This window comes from Phalacrocorax aristotelis, chromosome 6 (genome assembly GCF_949628215.1).
Source record: "Phalacrocorax aristotelis chromosome 6, bGulAri2.1, whole genome shotgun sequence".
In the NCBI taxonomy this organism is placed as follows: domain Eukaryota; kingdom Metazoa; phylum Chordata; class Aves; order Suliformes; family Phalacrocoracidae; genus Phalacrocorax; species Phalacrocorax aristotelis.
The window spans coordinates 32,970,149-32,979,359 of NC_134281.1; the positions used below are offsets into that span (position 1 = coordinate 32,970,149).

The 9,211-nt window shown below is 47.0% G+C and overlaps 1 protein-coding gene across 1 annotated transcript in view; it reads right to left on the minus strand.

Moving 5' to 3' along the window:
• Positions 1-1,072, minus strand: part of RGS8 (regulator of G protein signaling 8) — a 28,773-nt gene extending 27,701 nt beyond the window's left edge. Inside the window, exon 1 of the mRNA XM_075096972.1 lies at positions 884-1,072. Coding sequence (XP_074953073.1) covers positions 884-988 — 105 coding nt within the window. The 5' untranslated portion in view covers positions 989-1,072. The remainder of the gene's footprint in view (positions 1-883) is intronic.
• Positions 1,073-9,211: the final 8,139 nt, after the last annotated feature.

Genomic DNA, 9,211 nt, shown 5'->3' on the forward strand with positions numbered 1-9,211 from the left:
TGATAGCCACAGAGAGCCGGTGCTAACACAACAGGTCCCTAGTATTTCTTAGCTGTGCCAGATTACCAGCTTATTCTCCCCACTCATCAAACAGCAAAAAGATGGCCCTTGCTGCTGCAGGGATCTCCATGAATTACAGCAGCTCCGCAGTCAGGACTGCAGGAAAATGAGCCCCCTTGGGTTAGCCCCCAGTTCTTCCCCCAAATTGTGCACATGCTCCTGCCATCTGCAAGTTTTCACTACAGCCTCTGCTCAGTGCATTTCTCTTGCCTCCAACTCATTCTCCTTTCGCTCCAATTAGTCTTATTTTTAACTAGCTCAGCCCCGGTGTTCAGCTTGGGTGTTAGTCACAATGTCACAGATAGCCAAATGTTCAAAGGAAATACAATCCACCATTTTAAAATAACAACAACAGCAAAGGGGAGAAAAAAATGAAAAGATGGTGAAGATCTCAAAGCTGCAGGCACCACCACAGACTGATGTTTTCTCCCATCATCAAAGGCCCACCACTAATCCCATTGAAACGGAGATCACCTCAGAACAAGTCCTGCCCCTCTATCAGCCCAGCCAGGGCTGGGCTGGGGTTGATGTAAGAAATAAGCTGTTCTTTTTCCCCGCCTGCTAATTAGAAGCTGTGTCTGTGTCCCTTTGACCATTCCTAAGACACCACAGGAAGATTAATGCACCGGGAGAAGCGCAGCCATGACATTAATAGGAGTGACATCTAAGCAGCACCCTTCCCCTCCCGCTTTGCCTGCAGAGCCATCCTTCTCCCCCAGAAAACCGGGCCAGGAACAAGTAAAAATCCCTCCCTCAGGGCCTTGTAACCAAGTGGAGGACCACAGGGCCTTTCATCACCCACCAAGGCCCTCCTAGCTCTTACCTGTCTTGCAGCTGGCAGCAGGGTGGTGGCTACGTGGCTTTTGGTGCTTGATGGACATGGCTGGTTGGGACCCTGAGGAATAATATCTGCAGACTCCCGGAGCATCGGGGAGGGCGAAGGACCCAGCCCGGCCACAGTTATCTCTGGAGGAGCAACAGCACTGTACCACTTTTCCTGGCTCCCTAGCCCTGCATCTCGTGAAAAGAACAAGAGCTGGTGGAAGGAGGGGGGTTACAAAACAGAGGGAAGGGGGAGAAGGGAGAGCGAGAGCTCGCGCTCTCGCAGATGCACACACGCAGAGCAGACAGAGGCTTGTATAGGATGGCACTGCCTGACTTGCTCTCATTATTGCCGCAGGCTGGCGGCTGCCCGTAGAGAATTCGCCAGCATCCGCTGCTGACCAAGGACGCAGTGGGGAAAAAGGGACGGGGAAGAGATTAGGTCCTCATGGACTATTGGAGCAAGGAAAACTGCTGCCTGGGCACCAGGGGCTTTGTTGTCTTTGTTTGCTTTTACCTGGGAGGGGAAGGGCCATACTAGAGGGCAGGAAAGGCTTGCAGTGATACAGAGTTCAGCTCTTCTTTGATGATTCCTTTTCTCCTTTGAACATTAAAAAAATCCCCAAGCCCAGTCCTCCTCAGCTGTGCTCAGGGCTGGCATAGGGCTAGCCTGACCCAGAGCTTTTAAAGATGGCATTGCATCAAGACAAAAAGAAAGTGGGTTGCACATGCCCAAAGCTCCAGCATCATTTAAAGCTCAGCCTCTCCCCCGCAATTCCCATTATCCAGGTTTTGCCAATACAGGTCCAAAGGCATGGCAGGGCTGTTGGAGGGTGTGGAAAGACACTCCAGCAATAATACCTCCCATTTCCATGTTGCACAGAAAGCTGTGTGCAGAGCTGCCTGCAGTCCCTGACACTCTACTGATCTGCTGGAATGACAGACCCAAAACGCCAGGGATTCAGAGATCTAGCCATAATCCTCTGTGAAGGGGCACCAATTCCTCACTCCACATATTTTTACAATGTGCTTTTCTGAAGCATCACATGCTTAGAAGCGTACGCTTCTTTGGAAGGAAGCGAGACCTTTATGCCTAATGCCTTTTTCAGCTTTTTGAAAGATTCCATACCTCTTCCCCTTTTCTGCCTTAGTGGCTTACCACTCAGAGGGGCTGATTTCACCCTCCCCTGAAACCCCCCAGTCACCTGTTTGCTACAGCTCCCTACTCTAAGGTTTCCTACTGGTGATTTCAGAGACCCATGGATACCAAGCTATATGGCTGCCTTTAATAAAAATCAGTAAGTGTGACACACTGAATTACAAGTGCAGGGAGTCTCCAAGTCAATGCCCTCCACAGCAGTTAACCTGAGACTACACCACATTGCCAGGTCCGTCTCTATCTCTAAGTGACTACCTTCAATAATACACCTTCAAGACTCACCTGAGATCTCACGCACACATATCTAGAGAAGAACAGGATAGGACCTAGTGCTACTGAGCCAAAATCCGGCACCCCAACCACCTGCCTGCTCAGCTGGCGTCAGGACATTGGTGCCCAGCTCCAGGAAACATCTCCTTCATGGGTCACTCTGCCAGCAGCTGTCAGAACATATTTGAAGTCACAACATGCCATCAACCCTGGAATAGAAAAGGTCTCACGGTGGATCCATAGCTGTGGATGGCTTCTCTGACTATAGCAGCACATACCTCAGCCCAGGGGATGATCATCTGAGGACCTCCGATGAGGTATCCTTACTTGCCCTCCAACAGGAGTAAGAAGCTGAGATTTCATGCTCTGTCAAGATCCTGACCATTTTCCCACCACAGAGAGACCCCAGAAGCACTGGGGAGCTGGATCCCTTTAGGCTGCTGAAGTAGGGAAGAATATCACTGCAAGGTGGGTTCAGGCACCTGTTTCCCAGCCCTGTGCATCTGTATTACTTATATCACTAATAAAGCCACCTGGAGTCTCAGTGGATGCAAGTCAGCTTTCTTACACCCTGGACCTGGGAGATTTCCAAATGACATTCATTCTCTATAGGGCTGTTCTTAATGCAGATATACTGCAGTGCAACCTCCCAGTACACTCAGGGGGATGGGGGTGAACCATCTTTGGGGAAAATAATAACCACATCAGTGTCTTCTGGGGAGTGAGGAGCCATCTGCTGTGTGCCCCAAAGCATGCAGTCAGCCTTCCAGTCTCCAGGATGTCGTGCAGCCTGCCAGGGAGGCAGGCCCTCTGGCATCCTTGCAGCCACACGGCTGAGGTCTGACTTTCCCCGGGGGAAGAAAGGACAAGGTACCTCAGATGATTTGCAATGCGGTGTCCAGGACTTCACAGGGTCGTGCCACTCACAAGGGGACACCGTCAGTGCCACTGCTCGTCACCATTGTGAAGGCTTTATGTGGGCAGGGACGGCTTCTTTCCGGGTGAGCCAAGATTTCCAGCTGCGTGTGAAAAATCAGAGGGTTTGTTTTGTATGTGTGCGAAAACCTAAACTTAGCGAGCAAGATGTTAAATTGTGAGAAGAAAATAGGCCATATTTATGTAACTGGGAAAAGCTGCAGTGAAGGCCACGGATCCAATAGGAGAGGAGTGTATGTTCAGGGCTAACAACAAATGCTGCTATTCACTCGGCTTTGTCGAGAGCTCCAGCAACTGCATATTCATCGCCCTACAGTCCAGAGGACTGGCTTTGAGGCTTTCCAGGCTAAGAATAGAGGTCTCGTTGTGTTTGCTGCTCCACAGCCCCGGTTTTGTCCGGGATTAGAGGCACCAGGGTGTGGAAGCCCGGCTGAAGGAGCGCTGCAAATGGCAGCATCTATGCACGCCTATGAGCCGTGCAGGGCTCTTGGCTCAGCAGGGGTGGAGAGCGCTGAATAAAAGGCGAATTCATTCACAGCCACACAGGGTGGCATTAGTGCTGGCCCTTTGCTCACAGAGACATCCCCTGTGGTGGATGGGGCACTCACAGAACACGACTCCCTTGTGCATAAACAAAACCCAAGCATTTTTCAAAGCAGGCAGCCAGGGCAGTGCCATTACTGAAATTAGCAGTTTGTCCTGGCTATAAAGTCTGATGGCTTGGATCCACCTTGGGAACTCTGGTCCCTGCAGGGGCAGACAGCTTCACCGGCAGTCCACCTGCCTGTGACATTTCTCTCCCCTTCCCCTCACACACATATATTCTGCCCTACTTAAATGAGGCTGTGAATCCAGCAATACCCAGCCTTGGGAATATAAGTCCCAGAGCTAGTCACTTAGGAGTTTTTCAGATGCCTCACACCCTAAGAGGTCTTTTAGCTCCAGGTTCCTTCATGTGGTAGTGCTGGCACTGCTCGGAAACAGCATGATACTGCCACTCATCTGACTTTGAATTTGTGACCCCGGGACTCCAGTAAAGCCTTTTATTAACTAAACCGGGCTTGCAAATGGAAGAAAAGGTAAATTCACTCCCATGGGGCAACCAAGAGAAAAAGCACTGAATTGGGACTGCTTGTGTAGCCTCTGGTTCCACTAGTCCCCAGTCCTGGAGCCATGTTCCTGGACACCTCTCTGAAAGCAGTGTGGGATGAGACTTCCAGAAAGGACAGTGACCCAGGGCTTTGAATGTCTGTGAGCAGAGTCCAAGCCAGAGGTGGTACTGAACAAAGGCATCGACCGCAGACAGCTGTACTGTAACTTCCATGTGACTGACGTCCTGCCTGGGAGGTAAGGGAGACCACCACATCACTGGGGACCAACAGACCAGAGGCTACAACCATTGAGTGTTGTTTTCAAATAAATGGAGACAGAAATGAGTTTTCTGAAACATACAAGGAAAAGCTCTGCAAAACAGATTAATCTTCTGTGGGAAAGCATAGTTTCTGTAGGTCTTTCTTCTTAAAACATCATTCACAGAAAGCTCTTTTGCAAAAGGACTCTTGAGATAACATCTCTCTCTCCTAAAGTAAATGCCTCTGGGAGCAACACTCTTGGTAAAGCTTTTCTGGAGAAACAAAGTCTTAAAAACCTCCACTATTAATTCTGCATTTACCCTTGCTGCAGCAGCAACACACAGAGCTCAGAGGTGAGCCGTCATCTTCCAGTGCTCCTTCTTAATCACAACAGAGAAAGATATAACAATGTTCCTGCTGCTCTCTCATTTCCTTTGTCTGTAGCTCACTACTCGCTTAAACTAACCTGCTGTGAGCAGCAACTCTGCAAAATGTGTTTTGGAGTCATATTCTGGCTTTGTGGTGCACAACAACAGGGGACTTCCCATCTGTTGCTGTTTGTTTAGGCCTTGCATTGCTGAACTAACATCTGGGGAAACTGCGGAGCCTCTATTTAAAGAGTGGTGCACTTCGAGAGAAGACGTGTGTGTCTTTACCCTTTGTGGAAGATGGTGTGACCCAAGTACCATTTGGCAAAGAACAAGAGGCCCAAGAACTAAGTCATCCCTCTTCACTGCCCAGACTGTTGCGTTTAGATGCTCTCATGACACTGGCCAAGATAAATAAACACAGTCCAGCCATTTTGATCCTGAGAACTGGCTTGCATGCCTGGAAAAAATCACTTGCCATCTCTGACTAAGCACCTGCAGGTTAACTTGTCTTTTAGATTTCTATCACTGCAGCCCAGCAAAACCTGGAGCCATGCTGTGAGACAGCAGAAAGTCCCTTTTAAGTAGCCATGAGTTGGGAAGGTCTGTCCTCTAGGAAGGCAGGCAAGGCAGCCCCCAGAATCAACACCAGTGGTAAGATGGAGCTGCTCTGGTGCTGAAGGTTGGCTCTTACCTTACTCTCTTCCTGTCAGCCTAACCCATCACTTGCCTGATGCTGACACTGCCTCCAAGACTGGGGACAGTGTAATCATCTCTCTGTAACCTTCCACCCACCTCTCCAAGGGGTTCAACAGTGTCCAAGGGCCCAACACCTACCTTCAATGCAGCCCAGCTCCCTCAAATAGGCAGAAGAAATTGCCAAGAAGTGAAAAGAGATATAAAACAGAGCTATGCCAGATAAGACAAAGTTACAGGACTGTTGCAGCAGGGGAAGTCAGTAGCTCAAAGATTCAAGGAGACAAGCATCAATATTGAAGCTTCTGTGGGAAATACTCAGAGAGGCAGAAGACGGCAACTGAGCACCATTAAGGATCTGCTGCAGCGAGCATTGGAGACCAGCCCTCTGCTCCTGGCAATGCCTACAGGGCCAGCAAAGACTCTTCAGATGTCTTAGGGAGAGGAGGGTGGAAGCATACTAACACTTGGTCTAGCAGCTTGTACTAACACTTGGTCTAGCAGCTGGTTAAAACCTACCTGCTCTCACTGTGTGCTAAAGCCGTAAAGCTATATTTATTAGCCAAGGTGTGCGTATCCTGCTTGTAGCCTCCTTATGCATGACTAAAGATGTCCAAACAAGGTTACCCACAGAGAGAGGGTTTCAGGATTTTCCGTCTACCAAATCTGCCTTTGCAAAGACACTGACTGACAGCAGGCAGACAAGATGTGCCCAAGTCCCCACAGCAGCCTGGGCAACTGAGGTTGATCCAGAACTAGAAGATCCTGAGCTCAGACTGCCTACGAAGGCAACGTGGATGCAAGTTCCAGGAGTCCCGTGGACTTCAGGCAGCACTCGGAATCTGCAACAAAGCTATGATGTAAACGTACCTCTGCTCTTAAAAAAATACAGTGTTGGGAACGTGATCATCCTCTGGGTATATAAGGTTAAATCTGAGAGAAATATGCAGTGAGTTTAAGTAAAAAATAGAAGAATGCACTTTCAAAACTTCCTTAACATCGGTACCTCTCTCCCTCTTGGAAAACATCAACACCCACTAAACAGGATAGAGTAGTCAAATGTAGAACTGTCAAAGCACACCAGCATAACAGGTCAACTCTGCATGGGCCAGGAATCAAGCTTTAGGACCACATGTGACACCAAAAAGAGAACCCAATTTTTTCACCCGTTCAACTCTCACATCAGTCTCTGCCTTCCTTGCTCGCAGACAGGAGGAAACAGCTTTTCTGTATCAAAGAGAACCATTTGACACCCGAGTCACAAGGCAGCGAGCGAACAGTGCTGCTCTTTGCTGGTCCGGAAGCACAGGCAGCATGCAGGTTCTCCTCAAGGGCACAGCTCCAAACCCCAAATTAGGTATCGTAGCTGAGACCACACCACACTGAGCAGAACGAAGAGACGGCAATGTGTGTTTTGCTGTCTGCATTACTGTTTACACCCCAGCATGGTATTTGCTTTTTCACAATAGGACAAGTTTGTTGACTCATGTTTAGCCTGTGACCCAGTATAAATGCCAGCAGTTTCTGCTGTCAGAACAGCCGGTCGTCTGCTGCTGTCCACAGAGCTGGTTTTTTTCTCCTAAATACAGCAACTTGCATTTATCTGTATCGCATAGCATCCTATTTTTTCCATGACATTTCTCCATTTGTCAAGGTTTGAATCCCAGCTGTATCCCTCTCCCAACAGGCTACAGATTCTCCCAGCTACCAGATTTGTTCTAGTTTGTTAATAAATATAAGAAACTGGTTTTTATTCTATTTCAAATTGAAAGGGACAAACATGTGAAAATGCACATTTAAATGTTGGGTTTTTTTCCCTGGGTAGCATCATCTAATCATTGTTTACCCAGTTTCACGTAGAGTCACATTAGGGATGACTATGCCAAAAACCCTTGGTATATTCTCAAGTACTGCCTCTCCCCTAGCAGTAAGACCGTTTAATCGTGTCATAGGACGGTATTACTGTGGTTTGAGATGACTTTTCTCAAAAAAACCCACATGGTTTACTTGTCCAACATCTTCCAGACTGTTTTTGTTCCAGATTTTTTTCTTCTGCAAATGAAGATTAAAATGATCTGTAATTACCCAGGTCCTCTTTTTATTCCTTCTAGAGACAGGTACTGCAACAACTTTTATGGCAGTCAGATGCCTCACATATCAAATATAATTTGTCAAAAATCACTACAAATTATTCTGAAATCGCTTCAGCTAACATTTTAATAAGATCCCTGACACCCAGACAACTTGAGACCACCTGATTTCCCTGGAGCCCTCTTAAACGTATTTTTTCCCTCTGTTCTATGCAGAGATCTCACTATTTGTCATTATCACCAGCAGTGCTAGTCAGCACTTCTTTCTCTTGAACTTTTCAACAGTGACTAACATGAAAAAATAAAGCATTAAACATTTTGGCCTTCTTGACATTTTTTCATCAGGTCTTTCTGTTCCCATGATTATCCCACACGTACATTAATAATATGAGGAGGACCAAGGAAAGCGCTGACCTGCTCATTTGCCATGCTTACTGGGACTACTGAAAGGAAGGGCTGTCACAGTCATTTCACAAGAAACACACAAGTATTTCTTATATTAAGGGATCATGACGAAGCAAAAAGCATTTGTCCTGCAAGCTTAGAGATATAAACTAATCCCAAGCTTATAAAGGGAGAATTGTGGTTATTTATTTAGTAGTGGCACTTAAGGTTGCTCAAGAGGCAAGCCCCAAGTTAGGCAACCTGGAAGAAGCCAAGCTGTAATACTGAACAGAAACCTGGGGGGAAAAAATTAAGTCTCATTTGGCCATGCAAGCTATGCAGCACAGTTTAACACACCATCTGTCAAACATTACATCAAATGTTATAAATGACAAATGCCAACAGTTAAGTGGTAATCATTTGTATAGTCTCAGAGTGCCCTGAAGACAGATCTGGATAAGCCTATGGAGCTGCCAGGAGACGTTGCCTCCTGAAGTCTCTACCTGTGCTTGCAACATGGACCTCAGTGACTAAGGGACTCATTCGCAGGCAGAGAAGAAATTTGAGACATTAGCATGAGCAATCCTAGCTCCAGGGAGGGATCAAACCTACATCAGTTCAAAAGCAAGGTCAAGTGAAACGCAAGAGCTGCCAAAGAGGTCATAAAAGTACTACACTCAATTAGATACCTCCTACTGTTCAGTAGCATCATGTTCTGGCTGTTGAAAGCAAGGCAAGTTAAGCAACTCACCCTCCTGATCACCCTCATTGTTTCTTCTTTTATGACACCGGGGTGGATACAGTGTTCAGCAGACTTTGGTGAGACTTCTCATCCTCAGTTTTACTTATCCCTCAGGTATACTTCATAAATGAACACTATAAACTGACTTTCATGTTAAATGCCATTTTCTGTTTATGAATTTGTTAAAACATGTAATAAATTTTATAATTGCACATTATGTCATGTCTGTTCTCCATAATAAGATGTATAGTATCACAGAGGATAAACAGACACTATACACCTCCAGCTTTTAGTTCACGTTACCATGAAAGACTAAGGAAAAAAATGGCAAC